This window comes from Embiotoca jacksoni, unplaced genomic scaffold, assembly GCF_022577435.1.
Source record: "Embiotoca jacksoni isolate LCO1_2020_lvr unplaced genomic scaffold, fEmbJac1.0.p SCAF_31, whole genome shotgun sequence".
NCBI lineage: Eukaryota > Metazoa > Chordata > Actinopteri > Embiotocidae > Embiotoca > Embiotoca jacksoni.
In genome coordinates, this window is record NW_027185383.1 from 2634158 (window position 1) to 2662046 (window position 27889).

The window sequence follows — 27889 nt, forward strand, 5'->3', positions numbered from 1 at the left end:
CTTTTCTTTTGGTGACCCACTTGAATTCTCCTGCAGAATAGAGACACTGCCAGCTCTCCACATACACAGTGTTTTATAGTTTGAAGGTCAGTTTGCATTGAAATTTGCAGGGCAGATTCATGTTCATATATCACTATTCTTCCCTTTTTCAGGAATCCTGAATGCATTAACATTGCATGCTGTTAAACTTTTGTTTCAAATCCTGAGCAGTAACTTGTAACATTATGATCTCTGTATGAGTTCAGTCACACAACTCCTTGGTTGAAAACAATGATACTACCAATAGCATAAGTTTATGTTTAAATAGGACTTTTATGCTGATTTAAAAAAATATATATATTATCCTGGGAATCAAAAAGGGTTTAAATTAAAACTAGAAGTAGTGATATGTGGGCCCTCACATGCTGTGCGTCGGGGAGCCAGCGGGTCGGGGAAAAATGTCAAATAAATTAAAAATAAGTCTGACTATAGCAGGTCAGAAATATGAAAAAAAAGTCATACTATATCGTGTCGTCCGAAATATGAAAATAAGTCTTACTATAGATAAAAGTCATACACGTCCGAAATATGAAAAAAAAAAGTCATACAATAGCATCTAATAATCTATCTATCTATCTAATAACCTAAAAGTAAAGTTTGTCGTCCATAATATGGATGAATAAGTTATTTATGTAGTCCATAATGTAAAACATTACATTCAAGCAAGAACATGCAATCCTCCACAGACAACCCAGAACCTCCTGATTGTGAGATTACAACGCTGGCTTTGAACTACACCATTTTGCTGCCTTTATTGCATGTTTGTCTGACTTATATGACTTTTAAACATGTCATGGAAGAGCGATCAACGGTGCAGTGGTTGGCGTTGTTGCCTCCCAGTCAGAAGGTTCCAGGTTTGTGACTCGTCCTGGAAAGGATGACATTAACATCTTAAATGAAAAGCCACGACAAAGGCAAGAATCAAACCTCGAATCTTCTGACTGGGAGGCACCGATACTAACCACTGTACCACTGTGCTGTCTTCCATGATATATTTATAAGTTATATAAGTCAGACAAATATACAATAAAGGCAGCACACTTTTGCAGTTCCAAACCAGCGTTGTCATCTCACAAACAGGAAGTACTAGGTTCGATAGGAGGCCTGTGAAGGATTGCATGCTATAGCATGTCGTCCAAAATATGAAACAAAAAGTCTGGTAAAACTGCACCTGAGTGATTTTTACACTTTTGCATGTTAACATGTTAACTGATCAGTTGCAGAAGTGCACCTAATCTTTTTTACAGTTTAACAGTGCCCACCATTGACCTGCTGCTTTAGGTCTGTGCTAAACTACGCCAACATAGTTGGCTCCAACTTTGAATTTAAAGAGCTTAACTCCCCTTTGTAGCTTGAACACTGGCGTTTCCCCCCCAAATGTTTCTGATGCCTGATGAGGAGTTTGTTGAGAGTGAAGGCAACACGATGGAAGTCGGGGAAAGAGTCACTAGTCGTCTCCTTCTCGGTGACAAAACGTTGAACTGCAGACCTTTAGGGATCGCCGCTCTGTGAATGGATGAACTTTGCGAGCTCCAGACTTAAAGACACTCGTTTTACTTGATGCATAGCACATTGATACTAGTCTCATGATGGCATGTTGTTATAGTCTTGCTATATTTTGCACAACACATTGCATTGCTGTCACCTTTTGACCTGATATTAATCCACAGTACCGGAAGCGTGGAAGCGTTGCATGTGGAATTCAGCCCACAATGAGGTTGATTTGTGCCTTCTTCTTCTTCTTCTTCTTCTTCTTCTTCTTCAACCCATTATTACGATCACCTCGCCTCGTGTTTCACTGTCGTGTTGTTGCTTTGACCAAACCAGTTTTAATTACACGTGCTTCACTGCGAGCGTGATATTTAGACCATTGTCTGTCTCATTCTTGCTCCCTTTTGTTGTTTGGTTATTATAGCTCTGTGCATGTATAATCACATCTGTGCACTCATGAGACAAAGCGGAGGAACGATGACCTTTGGGCTACAATAAGCCATCGCTTCTTGAAAACAAATCACACGGATTCCACCGGGATTCAGCAGCGCTGCCTTCCAATGCCACTCCGGCCACACCACTGCTGAGTCCACATGCCCTGGTCTATCCCCAGTCGGCAATATCCCCTGCTTGCTGACATGCCTACACCCACACCTCCGGAAAAATATGCATCTCATTAGTTATGCACAGCGCGCACCGAAAATAGTCTTTCTTTGGTGCAAAGTGAGGAGTAAGTTCGACAGGCTTTCACCGCCACACAGTAGGTGGTTTTTCGTCTTTCAACCTCCCTCTGTTTTCGCTGCTCTCTCCAGAAGTATTCCTTTGCCCAAAAATCACAGAAATGCCCACAGAATGAGTCAGCGACAGAAAGACAGAGAGAAGGAGGATATCTCACAATTTGAGAGGCTGATAGGGTGTCACAGAAACAAATTCTATCACGTCCTCAGTTGCCTCTTCTTTTTCTCTCTGAGCTTCTGTGTAGCTGTAAAACATATGGTATTATCTGACAATTATCTGACCTGTTTGAAGTGTGACAAAATCCTTTCTGTGTCACTTCCCATTCGGAGAGACATATAAATTCCAGTTTGAAGAGTCACCCTCTCCCTGTGCTTATTGACGCCGACCTCTTTTTTTTTTTTCACCTACTTGGAGAAAAAAAAAGTCAAATCAAACTGAAATCCTCTTTCTGACAATCAACGTAGATATCGAACATTTGAGATGCCAAAGAACTCGAGGACTCATCGTTTCCTTGACAACGGTCTCCAAGCAACCATTACTCCTCAAAGCATTTCTCCAACCCCGTCTCTCTTTGAGTCTCCGTCTCCCTCCTCAATCTCTCTGTCTCTTTGCCAGTTTTCTTTACTCTCAAGAGGCCTCCCGTGAATCCAATCCAGAAATGTACCGTACCGCCGTCAGAACCTGAAAACCGCTGCTATCTGACGCGACCTCGTGGGATTGGTTGCAGGGTGAAGTGCTCTTGCTATTTTAGCCTGATCCACCACCCTACACCCTCTTAAACTAGGGTGGAGCACCAAACATGTAAACAAGCATATCAAAAAGGAGCAGCTTTCTGTAATACCGACTCCATCCAAAAAAATGTTGTGTATCCAATAATCCACGTAGCTGACTTCAATTTTTGGAGTTATCTCAGGTAACCAGACACTGTATGCTTATTTTTAGCTTTATTTATTTATTTATTTTTTTGCACGGAGACAGTAATACCCCGAAGATCACAACATTGTCTTTGTTTTTAGACCAGACTGCATGGAAAATTGTATCCAACAGTTATGAGGCAAAAGTTTCACTAAACTTTCTCTGTCATATTTCCCCTTTAAGAAGCCCTTTGATTCACACTCCTTCACTCTGATGTATGTAGAGAAAAACACATCAGGTAAACTACTGACAAAAGGAGCCAAGTTGATTTTAGTTTTGACACAGCAAAGACCCGGTGAGGGTGTTCTGCTGGTTTCTCACTTCTCTTCAAACACTAACATTGCCTCGGTTCCAACAATCACCGCAGCATAATAACCATACCTCTGTCAGACAACTTAAAACGTCTGCTGGGAGAAAGGTGGACTCAACTTCATTTTCTCCTCGTCATGTGCTGACTCCTGCAGTGACTCTGTGAAATTAGATGTTTTTTTTTTTTTTTTATTAGAGGTGTGAGTGCCACAGGTTACATTACGTTCACTGTGTTGTACTGGGATGAAAGCAGACATCCAAAAAAACATTGCCAAATAAAACTGCATGGGTGGATACTATTAGAGGAGAAGGAGAGTGGGTGGTTGTCTGTCTGTATATTAAACTATTAAACATCTTCTTTATTGCCTGCCCATAGCTATGTAGTTATATGGATGGATGGCTGGATGGATGGATGGATGGATGGATGGATGGATGGGTGTAGGTAGGGTTCTGTATACATTTTGAAGTCAGCCAGCTCGTATTGCTTTGTCTTGATTCTCCTCTGATTCAGGCTATTTTCAACCTGATATTTTGTTTCAGCCATACAGTGTTGACGTTGCATCTTTTTGCTGCTTACTCGTAAGCCGGGACAAGTGTTGAGAGGCCGTCTGTCCAGAGGACCTGTGAGTCATCTGATGACCTGTCATGCTATCTTGCAACCTAGTTGTAAAGAGACATTAATGTCATGATGCCGCCTTAAAAAAAAAAATTAAAAAAAATGACAAGACACTCAGAAAGGATGTCAAACAAAAAAAAAAGTCTTTATTCTCAGTGGTAGAGACGAGAGTGCTCAGTAGACGGTGACAAACAAGTGAGGATGTGTCAGTGACGCCGGCACGCTTGATGAGATATCGGAACAACGTTTCCAGAACGTTCTCTTGTTGGGTCATCAGCACCCACAGAAATCAGTCAGCACACACGTAATAATGCGAGTAGGTAAAAATGAAGAAAAAAGTAAACATCAAACAGCCACAGGTAGATTAGGTTTCCTCTTGTTTGTCCTCCTGTGCTTGAAGAGCGTCCCCGTGTTCTATGACTCAGCTTCAATTGAAGACGAGTTCAGTCTGGTCTTCTTCCTTATAGCTGTTTATCCTGTGCTTCATATCCTAACGGTAAAGGGCTCTTTGCGTCAGTTGCTCATGGTGCATTCAGCGAAAAATATGGCTTGGGTACTGATGTTTTGACATTGTAGAAAAGTCACGGATGAAACATATCCCTGTGGTATCATTATAAACATTTCTTTAAATCAGATAACCGGTGGATGCAGTGTGGAAAACTGTGGCGAAAGATGCGCAGAGAGAGAGGGAGCATTTCCATACATACATTTAGTCCTGCCTTTCAGTTGGCATTGCTAGAGACTGTAGATTGTGCATTAGCTATTGGCCACTTGGGTACAGTAAAATCCAGGGTCACGTAACTATAAAACCTACAGGGTCATGTCTTAGATCGTCTACTCTGCATGCTATAAAACAGGGTCTATAACAGATATACATGAGACTTCTATCAGCCTCTACGTTGTCAGTGCGTGCTACTTGGGTGTGTGTTTATTGGTGACCCCACCCGCCGCCTCCAAATCAGCATCTCGATGCAAGTCTCCCGCTAATTGTCTGTCCCGCTCTCATCGGGTAATGAGTGCTCGCTGATTCACCCGAGCCGGAGCAGAAAATCAAGCTCACCTCCTCATGTTTCTGTTTTTTTTCTCTCTCAAATTTGCTTTCACTGATAGATTCAGTGCTGTGATCCGGGCTCATTCCTGCTCTATTTATTCTTCATTTTCTCCCACTTTCACCTCCTCTGACCCTTTCTCTAAATGTCTGTTCCCACTCTTCCTCCTCATCTTCTTCTTCCTCCACTGATTCATCTCCATCTGAAGCCCCTTTTCTTTTTCTTTTTCTCCTCCTCCTCCCTCCCCCGTACGTTTTGTTTTCGGTGTGTGTTTGTGTGCATGTGGAGTGTGTAACTGTGTGGTACGGACGTGTCGTGTCACAGTGCACTGAGGTCGTGGCAGGAGCGGGACTTCTGGCGGAGGATCTTGCTGCCCCGGTGGCGACTCATCTCCCGGTAGCGGCCCCGGTCCCGCTCCCGGTCTCGGCCGTACGAGCGCGGCACCAGCCCGGCCAGGAAGCGCTTGGCACGGCTCGTCAGGCTCTCCCTGCGGCCCGCCCCGGGGTCGCCGTCCATCCATCCGGGGCCCACGCAATCGCCCCTCGCCATCCGCACCGCCGCCTCCAGCAGCTCGTTGGTGCCGTGGTCCAAGGAGGCTGAAAGCTCCAGGTAGACGCAGTCGAACATCATGGCGCTGGACTGGGCCTCTGGTGAGTGAAAGGAAAACATTATTTCCTGTTTGTTTGGTACTCATTTGAAATGAGTGAGGCTGCATACAGAGGCAGCTGCACGCAGGCAATCAGAGGCAGCAGTTTGAAATTTACAGACATTAGATCATGAAGGCAGCATAATGACCCAGCTGCTGTGTGACCACTAGATAATACCTCTAAAATCCACAGCTTACTCACTCATGTTCGAGAGGCCCTATTAGCCTCCGAAGTGCGTGTCACTCCTTTCACACCAAATTGTGACAAACTGAGTCAGTCCACAACATCTCACGTTGTACTCTCGTCTCTGTTTACTGTACTCCTGAAATCTGGCCTAAAAGCCTCAACAATGAAACAGAAATAGTCATAAACAGGGAAAATAAATTCTGAAATTGTGCTGTGTCACGATGCTGCTTTTATATTAAACATGTATCACAATTCTGTTTTTTTCTCATTAATAAACATGAAAGTTAAATTTGGACTTTGGAAATAGGGCGTTTAACAAAAAAAATTAGCTTTAATATTACATGTTCTTCATCAGTGGATCAAGATCAAGTTAATCTGTGGATCTGCTGATGTGCCTCTGAGCGACCTGCATCCACTGATGGAGATCATGTGAGAATGCAGCCTGTTCTCATTACCAGGGCATCAAATATTAACGTTTCGTCAAAGCTGTTAGCGTCCCAGAGAGGCCTATACCTAAGGTGCCTTTTAGTGTCAGCATCGTGACCTGACAGGAGGTCATGTGACAAAGTAGAGAGAGTGATAAAGTGTGCTGAAGAGGACGTTTTGGGGAATTTTAAACGGGGGACTGGTGTTGGACTCATTGGGAAATCAAAAGTCAATATATATTTCTTTAAAGTATAACGTATTTAACTTATGTAATGTCATGGCCGTAACTTGCATGATCTTTTCCTAAACCTAAATTACCTTGTGAGACACCAGCAGGCTATGACAAAACAGAAATATTTGACGCCTTAGAATGAGAACGGGTTGGATATTGTTAAAAGTAAAAAGTAAGTGGACCTTGAGTTAGGGTTGTTTGTTAAATGACTATTTACAAATTCAAAAAAAAGTGTTCCAAAAGCCCTGAAAGAGTATGAAATCCAACTGAGGTTGCATGTCAACAGATCCATCTCTATGACAACAGGTCAAACACCATCTGCTGATGAAGACTGTGTAATACAGTTGTAAGCTCTGGAAAAGGCTAGTAAGTAGATCTCAAGTCAGAATAGTTTTGTTTCCTGGAAAAACATTTTTTTTTTAGAGATGAGTTTCAGTCTATAAACTATTTGCAGCACAAACACGGCTGTATGTCTGCTTTTACTGCTAGTGATATTTTTAATCCAATTTTTTTAACAAGATTTCTGCACGATAGATTTTGTCATTTGTATCGGCATTTTGAATCTTAACTACACTCTAGAGCTCTAATTAATTGTGAATTTCAAATTCATCAAGAGTCACCAGTGAATCTAAAAGCAGAGAGCGAGACAGTCGCAGCAGGACGGCTTTTCTGTTGCCACCAGCTGAGTTGCATAAGCTCAAATCTCTTGGCTGCAGCTCAAATGGAGAAACGGTTTCTATCTCAATGTGACTCTCCTGGATAAGAACAGGTGACTGAGCATGTTGTTGACAAGCCTCAGTATCTCGCCTGAAACCGCTTGTTTGTCCTTGGTCAAACAAGCCGAGATGATAAGGAGAGCTGATATCATTCTGTAACGAATGGCCTTCATTGTCAGCTCAAATGGCTTTTTTATTTTTTTCCAACTGTACTTGAGCATTTACTCCACTCTGCACAGAGCCAATATCTGAGAGCTCACGAGCAGCTGTGCAGTCAAAAGATTCTTAAAGCCTATTGGTATTCATAATAACTGAATAAAATACACGCTGCATGAACTTGAAGTGACTGCAAAGTGATGGCAGCAAGAACAAATCGCAGCCAGATTAAATATTTCTGGATTTCTTAAATACTTTTTTATATTAGTTTTTAATATTAGAAAAAGGATTTGAAGTGCACAATAATACCCTGGTAAAATACTGATAAATCTATCTGGTTGCAGTGAGAGAAAAACTCTACACAAACACAAAACAAATGAAACAAGACTTGAAAGCTTCAATAATGAATAATATAATTAAACAAAATGTGGCTGTAATTCAAAATTGAACATGCCAGAAGTACTCAGGGTCTCCTGAGTACTTCTGATTTGGGAAATTAATTAGAAAATAAAAGAATCGCAGCTTTCTTTGAAACAAACATGAACATAAAAACAATGACCTGAAACTGTTGATTGTAAATGTGTGCTGCAGTTTGTATCAACTTTGATTTGTATTTACTGTGATTTCTGCATGAGGAGAGGAATTAACTGATCACAAATAACAGTACTGGTATGTTTTATTTCCAGATAATATGCTCATTTACATATGCTCAAAAACTCAGGTTATCAAGATGCAATGACAAATCCCCATATCTATTAATAACAATTAAACTTAAGTGATACCATTTCATCATCAAATCAACCTCCACAGTTAGATATGATAATCTTAACTCAGGGGTTTCTAATCTTTTTTTTTTTCCCTCTGAGAGCTTCTTGATCTCCCGGGTAGATTGGATCTACTGGTTGGAGATCCCTGTATTACCTCAAGGTCCCCTCACTAACATTTTCCAGAGCTTATAATGAAGGTCCTTTACCAGGGGATGGATTTGGAATGAGCAAAGTAGTAGAGCTCCCATGTTTCTGGTCCTCAGTTGATCAACTGAGGACCATGGGATGTGGCTGAGAGCTCTGGAAAAAGCTAGTAAGGGAACATCAAAATTTTCACTGAAATATCTTCAGAAAAAAAGATCCAGGAAGTAAAAATCTGAGAATTTTCTTTGTAGTCAGATATGAGCAGCTTAACTCAAAGTCCTCTTACAAATATTTTCTGGTGCTTTCAGCTGTATGGTGAGTTTGCTCTGTTGTCATAAACATGAAGATAATTTACTAAATATTAATACCCCATTAAATCAAGTTAAATCTGTAGCCTGTTTTCTTTTTGGAGGCTGTGTTTCTACGGCATTAACGTATATGTGACAGTTACACAGGCATTATAAAAAACAAGTAGATTTGATCTGCGTGTAATAATCCAACCACGCAGCAGCTGTTGACCCACTGCAGAGTCACCTATTAGTGGGAGGAGTAAGAGTGGGGGGGAACAAGGCAAATCCCAAATCAGATCAACAGGACTTAGACCTGGGACAGCTGATTGAATAACCTGCTAAAGAGAGAGTGTGTGTGTGTGTGTGTGTGTGTGTGTGTGTGTGTGTGTGTGTGTGTGTGTGTGTGTGTGTGTGTGTGTGTGTGTGTGTGTGTGTTTGTGTTTGTGTGTTTGTGTGTGTGTGTGTGTGTGGAGGGGGCGGGGGGGCTAAAGTAGAGGATGGAAACCAGAAGATAAGGGGGAAAGGAAACCAGGTGGAGGAGAGGGAAGAAGGCCGGAAATGTGGAAAAGGCAACAAAAGGAGATGAAGAGATGAGGAGGCGACGTGAGCAGACAAGGAGAAGAGATAGGGAAAATGAGGACAGGAGAGGAAATAAGGACAGAGGAGGAAGAAAGGACAGTTGATGAGGTAAAGAGGTGAGAGGCAGGAGGAGCAAGAGAAGAGGAGCCAAGACAAGAAGATAAGAGGGCAGGAGAGGAAACAAGGGTAGGTCAGGAAGGGGTAAGAGAGGAGAAGAAATTAGATGGAAAAACAAGGAAAGAGTGGCGAGGTAACAAGGAGAGGAAGGTAAATAAGGACCTCGGGAGATAACGATCTCTACCTATGCTGACAAGAACAGAAACAGGAGATGGAGAAAGACAATGACGGAGAGTGAAATGAGAGGCAATAAGATGGATAGGAAGAAACAAGTGAGTCACAAGGAAAGTCACAAGGAAAGAGGAAGGAGATGCTGAGAGGAGCTGACAGGCAAGATGGCAGATTAAATGAACATGCAGTGGGAGAGGAAGGAGACGGAGAGTGTCGAACGGACAGACACAACGAACGTCGACTAAGCAAACGGAGCCAGAGTGCATATTAATCAAAGCCCCCGAGGAGCAGGGCCACACCACCACCACCACCACCATACTGACCAAATGATAAATATGTTCCCGGTGTAACAGTATCACCGTGTGGTAACGATGGAGAGAGAGATGTAGCGAGAGGGGGAGGTGAAAGATAGCAGAATAAAAGTGTCGCCGTACACGCCATAAATAGACTTTATGACTTCAGCACTCTCAGCCAGGCCTCTGGTTCTTGACAGGGGGATGTTAGCTGCGCAGACCTGGCCAGTCAGCTTCCTCTGTCAGGCTCACATATCAGAAAGAATACATGCGGTCCGTCCAGAGAGAACATAAGAACGTACTTGTCAGGCGCCTCGGGAACAGGGATGGAGCATTTCCATATCGCTGACCAAATTGATGCTCCTGGGTTTTTGTTTTTTTTATGAAGAGAGAATATGCTGAGTAAAGACATCTCTCATTATTCATTCCTTGCCTCCCTCCCCGCACCCCCTTTCCACTCGTTGCATCAAAGTGTCTACACCAAGGAGGGCCTGACTGAACTTCAGTTGACAGCGACATGCAGGCACCAATGTGCAAGAATTCTGCACTTGCTGCCTCTGTTTATTTGCACAACAAAGCAAAGCACAAACCTTGATCCCAGACTGTTTCAAGCTCACTTCCACTGACTCTCTGTTTTACCCTTTGCACTTACAACCCTGGAGATACAGCCTATAATACACCTGTCAGTCCACCAGAGGGCACCGTGTCAGTGTCACGTAATGCCTTGCAGTGGAGTAAAAAGTATGTACCAACTTTATCCTGAACAGGGTCATGGGGGAGCCGGAGCCTATCCCAGCTGAATTTGGCCAAATGTGGGGGACACCCTGGGCAGGTCGCCAGTCAATCACAGGGCCACCACAGAAAGACAGACAGAAACCAACATGCACATCTACGGGCAATTTAGAATCACCAATTAACCTGACATGCATGATTTTGGATGGGGGAAGAAAGCCGGAGCTCCCAGAGAGACTCCATACAGGCATGTGGAGAACATTAAGCTCCCCACAGAAAGGCTCCAGCCAAGGCTCAAACTCCAAATGTTCTTGCTGTGAGGTGATAGTGCTAACCACTGCACCACCATGCCACCCTGTCTTCCTTCATCAGGAGTCTAATTGATTGATTTGTCCTGGCTCTTCCTTTTAGTTCTGCTTTCTGCTCCAACAACTCTTCTGAGTGTCATGGTCTTAAGTATCCTATTTACTCTGTTGACTTGACTAGCACAGCTTTATTATTTGTGTATATAGTGGGTTTGGCAGGACAGGCCATCCTTTCACATTAAAGGGGTCCTTCATATCACAACTGCTTTCATGTTAAAAGCCGAAGTGAAGGATAGGCAGAGTTTTGTTGGGAGTTATAACTTAAACTTTCATTTTTTTCTGCAAGTTAAATCACCTCTGGTCTTGGAAAATTTCAGATATTACAAAAAGAGGTGAAGATCACCTCAATGACGTATGGGAAGTAACACTCATTATATGTAGCGTCCCTTTGAAGACATCTCCTCCGTCTGCTGATGTAAGAACTCAAAGTGGTTCTTTCAAGGACAGCAAACTAACCCCCATCTCCACCAGCACACACTCACACACAGCTATACACTCGCACAATACGTTTGATACATCTTCTCAAATTGAGTCGCCTGCTCACACACACACACACACACACACACACACACACACACACACACACACACACACACACACACACACACACACACACACACACACAAATCATTCTCCCGTGCTCGTGTCACTCCACTTCTTCTCATCCTTCTTTTCAGAGGCTTTGAAAGCACTTCGCTGACATCAGGCAGAGAGAAGATGGAGCGAGACGAGCGGTCGGCCAGTTGTACACGTATGGTGAGAACAAACATACATAAAGATAGGAAGAGGAGCGTTGGCCTGAAGGAGGGAGATAATCCCAATAGAGATGTACAACAAAACCCGCAACACGGAGACAGTGGGTACATTTGCCAGCTGCATATATACTGACATTGCAGAGACGGCTTTGAAGTTTTAGATTTCTAGTATAAGTCATGTACTGTAGTTACGAATTCAAATAAAGGTCAAATTCTGCTGTCACTCTTTCCTCCCGTTAGCCCGCTGCCACTCTGCTCCCAGTTTCTATTTGAAACATTAATGAAATTCAGATAATGGCCTGGCAGCGCTCCATTGAAATTCACCCATAAAGTCCAGTTAAAATCATAACCTGTCTGTGGTCTGATCTCTGCTCAGTGGATTTTTTTTTTTAGCATCACTAAATGGATTCAGTGCAGAATTGTGTCTTTCTTCTTCAGTGAACTTCTTTCGCCAAGGCTTTGCCTCAGAGTTGCATGCCAAACATTTTAAAAAGTGTGCAAGGCTTGCTGCCCAGCAGTGATATTTATTAAAGTAAAGTGAACTCTTCGATCTGTAGGATTTATTCATTGGTTGTGGTTGTCGCACCAAAGCAGCTCCAACACATGCTCACATACATATTTTATGACATGTTATGATATTTACTTGATAATCCTTCACAATAAAGGTATATTCCACCTAATTAATTCAATTATTTGGCACACAGGGATTACACATGCCACTTTAATTTGTTATATGACAAATTAATTATTTATGTGTCCTAGTTGGGGGAAGTAGCTTTTACAGACGGAGTGAAAGCCCACCACAATTATAGTATATTCTTCCCATGAGGAGTTTACCATGGAGCATTTGTCCCTGCATATTGTAAACAGTGAACAAACTGATTTTGCTGATCAAAGATAGACCCCCCCAAGAGCCCTTCTAATGGAGATGATGTCGGCCCAGAGAAATATTCACGGTAAAACTGCGAGGCTGAGGGATGGATGAGCCATGACAGAAAAGAGGGTAAGATGAGGGATAGATGAGTAATTGGACAAAGCCCACTACCATTGTTCTCTTGGGGGAATGTGTGTGTATGTTTTTATGTGTGCGTGTTTGTGCCTGCATTCAGGGCATTTAGGCACTGGTATCCATTATAACCAGAATAAGAACATTTTCTATTAGAAATTCAGTTTGGAGAGCTGCTTGAAAGGCATTAAAGGGAGGCAACCAAGAGCGTGCTTTCAAATCTTTCTTGTGTGTTTCGGTTCCTGCATCATTCACCCAGAAACCTGAGGTTTGTTTGCCACTGCTTGTGTCTGGGCAGATGCAAACAGACTGCTTGCTAAGCCCTGTCCAACTTAGTTACCGTTGCTATGCCTGTCCAGCATGCTATTGTTGGACGGCACGTACAGTATGCCGTCGGTTCGGATAACAGTGACAGCATTTCTTAGTAAATTTTGAAAACAACAGGTCATTGGTTTACAATCTAGTTTATCTAATATTGTTGTTTTTAGTGGCCATTAACAAACACCATTTCCCATAAGCCCTTATAGGCAGAGACGTCATGGTTCAACAAATGAGGGTGAGTCTGAGTCTAAACTAGGTCAGTTATGTCAGTGACAACAGCAGGTCAGTGGGCAGCAAATGCAGAGATTACAATTAAAAAACTGGAAGAAAAATTTAAAAAAGGGCTTTGGCGATTATAGCAGTGAAATGTGTTCCACATTTTCATTGGAGATTAGTTGTTTTTGTTCTCACAAAGTAATCGATGTTTACCACAAACAGCTGTAGTTGATTTCAATTTAGTCTGAGAACACTGACAGTCAACTTGAGGAAAATACTCTTTTTCAAATAGGTCTCTGAAACAAACACTGAAGAAAAAAATTGCATTGAATTACAGAAACTAGGGATGTCACAAATTTGGCTCTGTATTATGACACAGCATCCAGAGCACAGATGTGACGTGCACGCACAAGCACATGCACGGTTAATCTGTGGCTCTTTTCTGACCACTCTTGTTTAACCACTTCCTACAATGGCAAGTTTACATACATTGGTCAATCAGATATATTTCCATCGTTTTAATTCAATTAGGTTATCAATATAAGTCTCTTATCTTATTGTCTTATTGTCACATTTCAGTCCTAACAGCTATCTGCCAGTGTTTCACAAAGAAAACCTTGTTAAGAAATTAGTTTCTGTCTTCTAAAAGAGGGCTTTTTAATTTGAAACAGACATAGGAAGGTTGAATTTATACTAACGTACGACTAAGGTAGTAAATTTAACGGGGAAAAAGGGAGCGTATCAAGAAGATTGGAACTATTTCTATTTCCTTGCACGGAGAAAAAAAAAAGGGGCTGAGCATCATTCTGGTGCGTTCAGGCAGCAACGCACCATATTTTTCAGACCCCGGACACAATGTTGGCTTGGATCTTACACACAGTGGGGAGACAATAATGTATTAACTTGTGTGAACAGAGTTGTTGTTTTTTTCTTTTGATGTCAATAACCCCACAAAATGTGTTTACCTTTGATTTTGGAAGTAAAGTTAGAGTAATACTCTCAATAACAAGCTCGTTGCTAATGTCTGCAGCTAATATTAGAACAGATGGTCACAGTCCTTCCTGCTAATGTTTGAACGCTATGATCAAATAAACCACTGAGAAGGGTTCGGCAAACAATTGCGTGCATGTGTGACAGGCTACGTTACAGACCAGCGTCCTTCCTTCTACCTACCCTCTGAGCTGATTTCACGGGAGCGGACAAGGTCGCTCTTGTTGCCCACCAGGATGATCGGCATGTGTGGCTGAGACTCCCTGAGGAGGAGGCGGAGCTGGGCGGTGCGGTGGAAACTTCGCCTGTCAGTCACTGAGAAGACCAGGATACACACATCACACTGCAGAGTGGACAGGTCCTGGGGATACAAACACACACCGACACACACATGTATTATGCAACACCTTGGTGGAGCTGATTAGGTATGCGCACCTGAAGGACAGACGTGGTGACAGCTGGACGTGTGGAATGTCAGGTAGCTGCAGCACGTTACCGCCACCTTGCATGTCATCCGCAAATTGACAACTTGTCCTTGAACAACATTATTCAACTCCTTCTCAAGTGCCAGTTTGTGTGTTGGTGCACAGCCATTGAAAAGACATCAGTGCTAAAGCCAAGCAGGCAGCACTCCAATCTTTATCGCTGTCCCATGAGGGGATGCAGAGCAGAAGAGGCTTTGCTCGACTTGATTGTGAGCACGTCACGCTTCACTTTGAATATCCTGACCCTTTTAACAGTGACCACCAACGTCCCGTCGGGGCTTCCTGTCACTGAGGCTCAATTAGCTCGAGTGGTTTGAGCAGAAACAGCAGCTTGTAACTGCCTGGGACCATCTTTGTCCTCTCTCGCTTTCTCTCCCTGAGTCAGTCAGCCACGTCTACGCTGATCTGAAGGTGGTTCGTGGGTGCAAAATGGGTCATGGCAAAGTTCCTTCTTCTGTACATTTGTATTTGCTTGTGGATTTTGGATTTTTAATGAAGCGTAAAGATCAAGCCAAACAATCTGGAAGCCAGCTTAAGAGATCATATCCAAGAAGAATTCATGGCCAAATCCTTCCCAGCTGATCACTTGTTGACCTGATTATTTTACACAGTCCTCAAATCATAATATCTTATCAACCTTATATCAGTCAAAGACATGCTGTGTGTTGAGGGATTTAGATCCCATTTGGCTCAGGGTTTAGTGAAAAGAATTCTCTGTGGTTGCGAACTGCAGAGTAAAATGAGGTGATTGAAGTCTGACTCTGCGGTCATGGCATTCATTAAAGATGCACTGATACAAATGTTCTGTTTGAACAATAGGTCAAACAAGTATGAGTAATGGAAAAGGTGTCATGCCTGACGGGAGCCCAGAGATGTTATCAAACAGATAGGTAACGTTAGCAACTAGCCGCCAGAAAAATAATAAGAAGTAACTTTAGCAAACACCACCAAAATGTCTGGTGGAAAAAATTTATTCATTTTGTATTTCATGAGACGGTCCTCTTTGGTATTGTAGTTGTAGGCTATGCACTGATATGTGTAATGTAAAAGGGGTGGCTTGTACTGAAAAACTCACAAAGGGTTATTCCCAAATGTGCAACCTCCCTGGGTACTGCAGTGAATTTGTGTCATAGATTGTAAAAATTTTTTTTTTTTTTTTTTTTTTTAAATTATGAAAATGGGTGTAAAATCTGGGTCTATAAATTGAAGCCAATGTAAAAGTCCATTAAAGTGTAATACCACTGCAGGACACTAGAGGCTGACTCCAAAATAACTGCCTCCAATAGACTTTCAATTAAATTAGTGTAAACTTCTCATGTAAAACAAAGTAAATACATTTTTGCCACAAGTCATTACAGTTTCATTAGCTAAAATCAGTCTTTCAGGTCCTTCTGAGCGGTATATTTGGGCGCTTGTCTTGGCTTGATTGACATGCCTGGGATGCAATCAGGATTTTGTCCAAATATAGTCACTTCTGGCTTCTAAAAACTAAATGGCAACGGCCAAAATGGCAAACCAGAGGCTTCAAAACAACAATTCAGAAGCCACTAGGTGACGTCACAATGGGTTGCCACATGGTTTTAGAAAATCAATGCTACTTTAAAATGGCCTCGTTTCCCATAAAAAAATTTATAACTGTCCCTGAATATTTCTACACATGATCTAATTAAACACTCCCTTAAGTTCTTACGTTCTGTGGGTTTGGCGTTGCTTCTCCACAGTAGCACGAGTGTCTAATGATAGATTTTTGAATGTTCCTGTGGGGTTGAAGAGGTTAAAACAAAAGACATTTTATCTTAAGTTGGATGAACACAATCAATACAAACTATTTTTCTCCCAAAGACAGAAACCTGAGACCAGACTCACACAGTGTGATGCCAGTCAAAGTCCTGTTCTCGAGGTTACCTCGATGATACAGGGCATTATAAAATTAGAAGACATGGAGGAGCTTCTGTTTTAAATCTAGTTAGCTTGTCTGTAAAGAAGCACAGACTGTGACAATAAATACAAATAAATAAAATGGATCAAATCTGCTCACTGTACTCAAGTATTTCTGCTCACTGCTTATGGAGCAGTCCCACAAAATCAAGTTTCTATGACGGTCTGCTTGGAGCCTTCTCTATTGACTTTACTGTAAACTGAGGGTATTTTATTCGAGGGTTGGTTTAACCTTAAATCTATCACTTTTCATTTCATTTTATTAGAACATGGCAAAATCCTAACCAACAGACTCGCACAAATAAATAATTCAGTTGTATTATCACTGGAAACAGGCCTCCGAAGCCGTCAACAAAGGTGACAGCATCGCTATAAAAACATGTTATTCCCAACAGATAACCCAATCTGCCCCCTGGCTTCGGCCCGTGTGTGTGGACGCCCTCGCCCTACATCCACCGCCCGAGAGGTAAAGTCCCGCCCTCCGGAGAGTTTCACACGCCTGAAAAATTCACATCGTCTCGCTCGGTCGTAAACCGTCGGATCAGACCAGTGAGTAGGAAATTCATGGGGAGCGCCTTGGCCCTGTTTGACAGAGCGCAGGAAGAGACAAGCAGAGGAGAAATGAAGAGGGGAGGGAGCCGCCGGCCACCTGTCACCATCTGATCGAGGGATGAGGAGGAAGAATGGAAACAGGAAGACAGAGAAAGAGAAACGGAGACACTAATCTTTGTCAGCAAAAGAGTACAAACACAGAGTGGACATCGATTAGGAGCGTGATGGAGTTCTCCGAGAGGAAAACTGTGACGGAGTAAATACACCTCTAATCAAACGGAGGCAGAGCAACTCAGGACAGTGCCAACTCTCCCCCTCTCTCCTTTTTCTCTCGATTAAGCAGCTCCTCTCTGTTCACGGAGAGTCGGCCATCTGTCAATACCTACTCCTCCCATACACATCTCCAGATGGACTAACAAAGACAAAAAGCAGAGCCCGCATACAGCAATATTCAAATTATCCGCAAACACACACGGTACTTACTGGGCATTCAGCTAAATATTAATGAAATCCTCTTAATAATGAAGGAAAGGTTTTACTTGACTGACATATTTTTGTACAGTCTTTATCTTATGACACTAATTGGTTAAAAGTATGTGGAGAAATGTACAGTCTGATACTTTGGTTGTTTTTCTTGATTTAGGCTCACGAATTCCAGTTAAAGGTTGACTGTGTGTAATATTCATTAGTATGTTTTTATTAGTGTATAGTCACCCGAAACTGAGAACAATTTTGCTTTAATTACCTTAAAACCAAGCAGCACCCGACCGTGACATCAACCATTGGTTTGTGAACTGACATTTCAAAGCCTGCAGTCTGGCATTTTGACCGTTTGGCCATCTTGTTTATTTGGAAACAGGAGTAACCATACTTGGACAAACTGGGGAGGACCGAGTGTTGGATCTGACTCGATGTGACTGAGAACCCGAGGACACTACGACTACCCGCCTACATGGGAAACCTCACTGCACCAACACATACTGCTTTTTGAGGCTTAACATCTAATTCATTATGGGAATCTTTTTAGATAGTCTTATAGTCTTATTTTTTAAGATTGGCAATTGCTGCTTTGGGCTACATCTTCATTTGACTGCTCCACAGGCTTCATGCTGTTGCCCATCATTCCTGAGTGTGTATTACTATCTATCTTACTGATAGCTTCAGTTTCATGAATTATAGAATGTGAGGCCATTACAATAATATAAACACAAATTGGTAGCAATACGAACTGAGATGTATACGTTTATGTGAACCTCTAATGAACGAAGTCAAATGGGGAAATCAGTCTTGTCTATATACACTAAATGGCAAATTTTCTAAACTAGAAAGCTCATAATAGAAGCAGACATTATTATCTGTTCTAAAAAACTTAAAAAGGCCAGTCTTTCTCAGACTTAATTTTTCCACATTTCCTCTTCCTGGCAGAGATGCAGATAAGAAAAACACATCCAATAAAACCTGAAAGAAAGCATGGTTTGCAGCCCTGTTTTTATCAGTGCACCATATAGAAGTGTTTTGTTTTTGTTTGTTTTTTTAAGGGAGACATGTCATGGCTTCTCCCTGAAGAGAAGCTTAGCTGCAAGGAGAAGCTGAAGCTAAGGTTCGCAAATCTGTCAGAGGAGTTGTGGTGAAAAAAACCTGCTGTTTATATAAAGTCATCTGATGAAATGAGTACATCCCATGGAAGTTGTCAGTTTTTTTTTACTTTCTCGAACATCTGACCCAGGGGCTTGCTGACATTTAAAAATGTTCGATACCGGTACGATACCTTGACTTCCATACCAGTTCCTAAACAATACTTTTTTCCGATACCAGCATAATAGAATACAATCAAATCATTACTTATTACAGAGGAGAGAATTTGCTTTCATGCAGTTTAGAAGGGTCCTCCAAACGCCTCACAAGCAAGCTATCATTAGATGCTACAATTTACCAATGTTCCCTAAACACCTCACATGGAAGCTATCCCTCGACCATACACTGTCGTATATACGAATAAAAATGGTCGTACGTGTTTAAAAACAAAAACACACTGTTGTGTATGTTAGTACTGAGTAAAAAGGCATTTTTTTAATACTAGATAGTACTGAAGCAATCCCATCAGTGACGTATATGTATCTGTTTAGACCATTCTTCAAAACATTAATACAAGTGATATACTCAAACAAATGAAACAATAAATTGAAATTTGTAAGCAATTTTTGTTTGCTTCAAAAGAGGATCAAATATTGACTTGTGTCATTATGCTCCGCCAGACTATTGCTCACAATTTTTACTGTGATTGCAGTCTGGAAACCCTGCTCATATTATTGTTCATGCAGGCACTCTGAAGGGCGGAGCAATCAGCGACAAGTGTCGGTGGTTAAGAGTGATGATGGTGAAGTCGAGCGTTTTTATCTAAATGGAGCTGTAGTGGTGGCAGAGTTTCGGCTGAAGTCTGCCACCGCTGCAACGACTGCAGACGATTCCCTACGGAGCGTACCCAGACGCATACATTTACACAGTCTGGCAATAACAGGCTGCCGCATCACTAAATGGGAAAGCATCTGAATTTTAATTTGCCTTACCAGCTTTTTACAAAAATGATACACGTGTGCATACACACACATTAGCATGCATTCTAAAAAAAACACTCACACACCTGCTGGAGCTCCACACTGCATCAGCAACCATTAATAGTGAGGACAGTGAATCACTTATCAGACACATTTGCATAACATGTTGTGGCTCTGCGAACACTCAAACCATTATTCCTTCCCATGGTGGGATGAAGCATTTGGTCCTGTTTTGGGTTCAGTGCGTGAGCTTGTGTGTGTGTGTGTGTGTGTGTGTGTGTGTGTGTGTGTGTGTGTGTGTGTGTGTGTGTGTGTGTGTGTGTGTGTGTGTATTCCTCATGATACAACATGTTCCTCACCGACGGGAACATAGACCCCAAGCGACTGCAATCCAATGGCCCCTACAGTCGTGAGCAGAACAAGGTACATGAGCAAAGCAGCTTAGGGCCTTTACATGGAAACAAAAGGTCAAACACATCCCCACCTGCTTGCACAAACATGCGCAGAGGGCGCTCACATGCACAGATAAATACATCATACCGTTTGGCTTTATCAAAAGCAAACACGTTCTTTGCACACATCGGCCTCTTTGGCTTGTATTCTATCTGACTGTCCGAGCGGCTGTCGGAGAAAAATTAAAGAGCAGGCAGATCGATAAAGATGCCGGGTGATGAATGAGGGGACTGAAAAAAGACAGGAAAAATTAGGGAAGAGGAGGGAGGGGCCGTCGCAAGAAGATGAGGCAAAGGAGCACCTTGCTCTATAGTTAAGTCAAAATCTGATAATGGGATGACGAAGTTTGGCGCAGACGGAGTGCTGAGTTAGTGGGTTTGGTCTTTTTCCTCTTACTTAGTTTGTGCTGCACAGAGACAATGCTTCCCTAAGGAAATATATTACTGAGGCCATCTGGCCTTCACTGGATAGCTCAAACACACATCTGCACACACACACGCACACACACACACACACACACACACACACACACACACACACACACACAAGTACTCAGGCACCAATGACCAGGGATGACCACATCATTACTGAATGTAGCTGGGAAATGCGAGGGGAGGGGCCCAAGAGAAATATATGCACCACAGCCAATCAGAATTATGTTGCTTTGCCACAGATATATTTACGAGACAGGCGAGTGAGTAAGCAAGAGATATTGATTCATGTTCTTTTGCACAAAAGTTACCGACACAACACTACCATAAAGCTCTGATTAGCCTATTTGCATTTGCAATGTTAGTGAGTGGATGCAGTCAGAAAATAAGATAGGATCTGCTGTTGTAACAAAAGATGCTTAAAAAAAAAAGATAAAATATTTAAGCCAAGTGCACACAGGATTGATGTTGTCTCGACCTAAATATATGTCATAATCCCTTCAGTAGTTGACTATGTTTATTAAGTCAGACTACTTTCAAGAAAATGAATGTATTCTGTAATGGATATTAGTTTCTATCTCTATTCCACCTGTTCTCAAAGATTCCATTTAAAGTTGTAATAGGATTTTGATATTTGTCCCTTATTACTTTACTTATTGGATTTCAACTGAGCTTTTTCTGCTACTTGATTTTGCTTCACACAGACTTTTTCTCCACCAATAAATTGAGCAGTGAATCCCAGCAGACACTAAAATAAACAAAACTGCTCAGGTACAATAGTTTACTTGGATTAGGGCAATTTAAGAAATGAGAAATTGTAAATAGTTCAGAACGACTCTCATAAGACTGTAGAACAGCAGGAAAGAGAAAAATGTCCAGGGAGTTCTTTCCCCCTGTTCCAAGAACTGGTGGGATGAATGATGCTTTTCTTTCCTCCCAATTGAGCACAGAAATGTGATCAAGCAGTAATTATCTTCCTCGAAATTACATCCTGACACCTTTTCTCTGATGGGCTTTAACATAATAAAGGATCCATTCCTGAAAGGGCAGCAGTGAATCATCCTCACTGCATGCTGATAAATACACACATATACATCATTGGCCTACATTTCTTCCATGCCTGCACCTTTTGGTTGTCTGTGATAAATATTTTAATGTCAAGCTGTCAAATAATAATGGAAACCCAAAGACTGACTCGAGCAACAAATAATTTCAGACATGCATGTTCGAGAAGAGGGTGAGGAGGCCCACCTGGGCCCGGACATACCGAACCCGGCACACATCAGCAACAGCCAGTGTCAGTGTAAAGGCAGGGGTCGGGACGAGCTGGCTAGGTCAAGGCCAAGTGTGCCACGGTTTCTATTTTTGGCACATGGATGACTTATTTAAAGCATACTACCCCCATGACGTCAACGACATTCACAATGTCGCAGCTTCTGGCTGAGCAGACTCTCAGCCTTCTGTGCGTGTGTATGCTGGTGTGGTTTACACACTTGACCATGCCGGAGCAGCATGCGCACACACACACGCACACGCACACGCACACACACACACACACACACGCACACGCACACACACACACGCACACACACACACAAACACACACACACACACACACACACACACACACACACACACACACACACACACACAACACACACACACACACACACACACACACACACACACACACACACACACACACACACACACACACTCAGTCCAGTCTGTGTACATTCACCGGTCTCTCCACTTACAGTAAGCTCTCCCTGTGGTTTGCTGTGCACCGCTCCCTGCTCTGCAGTTGGGGGGTAAATTGCAGCTCCAGCTAGACCGTCATGTGTCAATCAGCTGTGAGTCAAACCAAGAAGCCCTCGAAGGAACAATTGCAAAGTGTGAATGTAACAGTTTTTCATCTTTTTTGGCAGTTTATATCGCAGGGGAGCGATGAGGCACGGATGGGGCTGGCCGAAGAACGGATGAAGCCCCACAGCCAACGTTGTCGGATGCTGACTGTTCTAGCATGATCTTATGCATGAGCAAGTGATTAATTCAGCCCTGTATGTGTGAGTGTGTGTCTGTGCATGTTGCTATGGTAACTTGGGTGCAGGTTGGGTTGTCCCATGGAGAACACTTGCAGCTCGCTATAACGCCAGAAGCCCTGCCTCTTGGGACCGGCGGTTAACGCTGTGCCAGTTCAAAGCCGGGGCACGTGTTAGGCAGCTGGATGACATCTGTATCCGCACCTGACTCTCTGTGTGTGTTAGATCCAGTGTGTAGACTGTGAATGTAATAGACTCTCATCTAGGGGCATTAACACAAAAAAAATAGCACAAAAACATGAGCTTGAATTGCAGAGTGGGACGCTGTCCAGTCCTCTCTGTCTCCCTCCCCCCGCTGCTGACGGCCCTGGAGTCGTTCCAAGTTTCCCGCTGGCCTGCGTCTGTTGATTCAGCCTTAATGCCCTGCCTTGTATTAACACGCACAGAGAAACAAATGTAATTAACTCTCTGCGAGATTTAACCAGCGGAATGAGGCGAGCGAGCACCACCAAAAAAAAAAAAACAGCCACAGAGGGAAATGGAGAGATTTGAAGATTATGACAGCTGCAGGAAGGACGGGCTGTTAAATTTGGGAGGTGAGATGGGGAGGAGAACGCTTCCAGAAAAAGTGAGGAAACGAGCAGGCTTTCTGTGGAGATCCTCAGAGTTAAATGTGGCCACATGTGAGTAATTCAAGCTTAAGGGGAGAGCCCCTGAAGGCCCAGTGGACAACTGGAAGAGGATGATCCTCTCCACACACTAATTAGAGTGCTCTTCCATCCCATTATTAATAGGCATTAATAACTGCATACTTTTTGATTTTGCATGATGTCCTCAGTGTCACAGAGCTATTATTGCTCTCCCCCCATGGCTTGCTCTTGCTCTCCTTCTAGAAAACGCCTCACCACGGGGTCGTATTAACTCCCTCTAAAGACTGATGATGCGTAGCGGGCAGCAATTTTAGCCTTCACCAAAAAGTTTTTCGTCTGCTGTAGTTTTGAATTGAAACAAATACGATTAACAAAAGAGTGATTTCCACTTTTCTGAATGAGAGAACTTCAAAGAGTTCAAGTGCAGTCGGCACAATTGCTCCTGCAGTACTCTTGCACACCGTAGGACACACTTGTATGCGTAACAGCAAAAGTATTAGCAAATTCACTACATACTTGAGTACACTTAAATTATTTGCCCAACACAGAAAGTGAACAAATGGCCTTTCCTTTTTTCCTAAATACAGGCAAAGACACTCAAAACTGGAAGAATATAAAAGATGGTGTGGAGAGAAAGAGGTCATCAGAGTGAGAAAAGACTCTTCAGTCTGAACTGAACGAGATAAACGAGGCAGAAGGACTGAAGCGCAAAGCTGTCAGTCAGTCGGTCACTCACCTGTTTCCAGTTGTCAAAAATGATGAGTTTGCTGTCCTCGTCGTCCACTGTCACTGCGCACTCGTAGCCCTCACCTGCAAGCAAACACCCACGTCACACACATCAGCACACACAACAGCGCAGCACATACTTAGTACTTAGTACACATACTCATAGTAAAAACTGGGGGTGTTGTGTTTTTGAGTTAAAAAACCAATCACATTCTCAACAGTAAATCTTCAGCAGGTTCAGCAGCTGCCTTAAAATGTTGACAAGTTAATCAGCGCCTTATAAACATGTCCTTGACCTACTCCATAAACCTCAAATCTGTTTCTATGAAGAGTTTATATAACTGGGGTTTGGGGACCACTCGTCTTTATGAGGACATGTTGACATTTTTAAACTCCAGTATGAATGATAAGGCTGTTGATATTCTATATTTTTGTTATTGACAATAAATCCCATGGCTCTTACTCGAGAAATAAATCTACATAAACAGGTATTTATTTATATTTTCAAAAAAGTAAAAGTAATATCCTAAAACTCCTGGGTACTGCAGATTTTAGAAAACGTTACTCAAATCCTAAAGGGGCTAGGCCATACCTTGTTTTGGAACTATTTCCTGTGGCAGATTTATATTAATTTGTTGCACTAGCAATTATTTAGAGCAGCAAAGCAGTGTGCAGTATGTGATCTACAAAGCCCATGTTCATTATAATGGATGAGCACGTCACACAGATCCACTCGTTGTTGGGATCATTTAGTTTAGTTTTTCATGGGATTTGTTAACAAAAACTGTAGACTCTTGACAGTCATAATATTTAGGGACAAAGGTTTTTTTTTTTTTTATTTAAGAGCTTGTACTGATTTTTTTTTTTATAAGAAAAATAAATTATGTTAAAAACATCATGTATCAAACATTGAACCTTCTATTGTCTTCTAAAGCTTTCTACCATTACACTCCCTGTCATTGTGAGGTATTTTTAAAATACACAGTGGGTCAAAATTGCTTGACTAAGATGGGAAAAGCCACTGTGATGACTGAAATGTCTATTTTAAGGTAAGAGCATCTCCTGCTGTTAATCAATGCTGTTTTTGATGAGCGATCACTTGGCGATGACACGTATTGGTCAGTAAGGTGTTGTTCCACTTACAGCTGAAACACTGCTAGAGCATCTGTTCAGAAATATCAAGAAGGTGTTAATCAAATAGGTGTTGAAGAGTGTTGTTTTTTTTTTTTACACTTTGTATTTTTGACGTGTGGCTCATAGAATAATTTGCCACTCCAGTTAAGTTCCCCTGCATAATGATGGCGGCATTGTGGAAACATGTTCGAGCTCCTCGGATGAAAGCGATTTTCCTGTCCATTTATGATGCATGAATCCAAGTACACAACATGGGCAGTAATGAATACTGTATGTCGTGCATCAGGGGCGAGTCGGTGTTATGCATGAGGGAGAGCAGTCGCCTCTTAGTGACACTGACTTGTGGATTGGCTGGTCGAAGGGTTGAGGACCAGAGCTGATTATCATGGATGTTACGGTGATATGTGTGACAGATAAACCTACTGACTGACAGAGGCCACAGGGAAGGGAGAAGGACATCAAGACTGTTTTTTAGCAGCTTTAATGTGATGTATACCCAAAGGGAAAATAAGCCCAATAGTAAGAAAGCCAATAACCGTAGTGTAGCTGAGCAGATTCAGACTCGCTCGCATGTCTTTAGGTGACAACTAGCAAATGCTTATTTTAGTTTAGCATAAAATCTAGCTGAAGGGAAACAGCCAGCATGGATTAGTCCAATGATAACACAAGAGATCAACCTACCAGTCTGTCTAATGTCTATAAATAACTCAATTTGAAACTAAAGCTACAAGCTGGTTAGCTTGTCATAAATAGTGGGAAAAACTGAAACTTTTAAGCCTATATATCTGGCAGTATAGCTGACAAGAAATCTGGGAACAGAACCGTAAAACAAAAAAATTGGTTTTACACTTAGTTTTTTGTACCTATTAAACTGACAAGGTATAGAAGGTGTTTTTTTCTGGAAAGATTGAAGCTAGCTATTTTTGTCTTTTCCTAGTGCCTTTATGCACAAGGAAAAAGCTCCAGAATATTTGGTTTTACATATTTATATATATATATATATATATATATATATATATGACCTTTATTTAACCAGGTAAAATCAATTGAGAACCAATTCTCATTTACAATGATGACCTGATGACCTGATGAATTTATGGTGGTAATCTCTTCATATAACTGTCGCCAAGGCAGCAAATGAGCATATTTATCAAACTTAAAATACATTAATGGAGAAAAAGTCTAAACCAGTGTTTGGGGAAAAAGATGTTAAGGCCAGATGAAGAAAGGGTACGCTGATCTCCCGGAATTTCATCTCCACAATAAGTGTCTGAATGAATCCCCTGAACACATTTTGATAAGGTTTCCCACTCCTCACACAGATGCACATGCACACACAGACACACTTCACCAATCCCTGTCCAGGCCATTACCGCATGCTTGTGTCTCAGAGTCTATAGAGAGGGATCGGTCCGACTGCCCGGCCAGAGATAAGGCCAGTGACGACTTGCCCACGCCAGTCTGTCCCAGCAGCACTATCCTCAGTGCCCCGCCATGGCTGTGGTAAGCCGGCTGGGCAGCAGCCGATTGGCTGAAAGATTCATCCCGAGGCACCGTTGTGTCACTGATAGGCAACGTGGTAGGGTGCTCCAGGCCCGGGATCCAATCGCAGTCCTCGGATACGGCCTCTTCCCTCCGCAGCTGGTGTTTGACGGGCAGGGGTGTGCTCCCTCGCCGGAGGGGGGGCGCCGTGGTGAGAAACATACTGTACTGGAATAAAATTGAGACAGAAATGACTTTAGTTTTCAGTCTAGAAAGGTGCCACTGGGCATGACAACATATGGGATTGCTGGCTGATGTATATGCTTGGCTTTAAAAGGGTTCTGAAGTTGCAAACAGGCTTCTGATCTACCTGTAACACTGTCTGTTCTAGTTGTCACTGGAGAATGGTGGGAGGGGCGGGGGGGGGGGGGTATGTGTGTAAAGGGTGGGAGGTGATAACAATGGAGTCAAGACAAAAACGTGGCAGTGCAAGAGAAAGATGCTGAAGAAGACACAGAGCGCGTTGAAGGCAAAACTAAGATAGGAGGAGGGAGATGGAGGGGTGGGGGGTGGGGGGGGATGGTCGTAATATGAGGGAGACATAGAGCAGGAGGATACTGCTGAAAGAATGACAGACGATAAAGGAGGCTTAAGGACAGCCGGTTGATAAGGGAGCAGGGAGATTGAGGTGGTGACCCGAGAAAAAGAAAGAGGAGGTATGTATACAGAGAAAGAAACACAAGGGAGGGACAGAGAAAGGGAGGATGCAGCTGTGTGTAATGAGGGAAGAAGTGCAGTCAGGTGGCTTTAACGGTACAGTATATACATAGCGAGTGCTGCACGAATTCACATGAAAACAGGTCAAAAACATAAAGTCTTTATCTCCATCCCTGGTTATATAAAAAGGGGAATCTGTGGCTGCCAGTCATTTTCTCCAAAGCAAAATTTGTGTGGGAAAACTGAGTGTGGGTAAGAGTGTGTGAGTGTAATAGTGTCCGTGTGTGTAGCTGCAGCAGGTCAACCATAGACAACCCTCATCAATATTAATACAGCAATTAATCTAGCTCTAGCAGCACCACTGGGCATCTGTGGCTTTGTTTCTGTCTGTGGCAAAGCTAAGTACAGTATTGCCATTTAATTAAAGGCGACTGACACAATTACAGGAGCACACTAGA

General features: G+C 42.5%; 1 protein-coding gene across 1 annotated transcript in view; it reads right to left on the reverse strand.

Moving 5' to 3' along the window:
• Positions 1 to 4227: 4227 nt before the first annotated feature.
• rem2 (RAS (RAD and GEM)-like GTP binding 2) overlaps positions 4228 to 27889 on the reverse strand; it is a 26431-nt gene continuing 2769 nt past the window's right edge. The window contains exons 2-5 of the mRNA XM_069164498.1: positions 26606 to 26942; positions 24109 to 24182; positions 14450 to 14627; positions 4228 to 5804 (exon numbers count right to left, since the gene is read on the reverse strand). Coding sequence (XP_069020599.1) covers positions 5476 to 5804; positions 14450 to 14627; positions 24109 to 24182; positions 26606 to 26942 — 918 coding nt within the window. The 3' untranslated portion in view covers positions 4228 to 5475. The remainder of the gene's footprint in view (positions 5805 to 14449; positions 14628 to 24108; positions 24183 to 26605; positions 26943 to 27889) is intronic.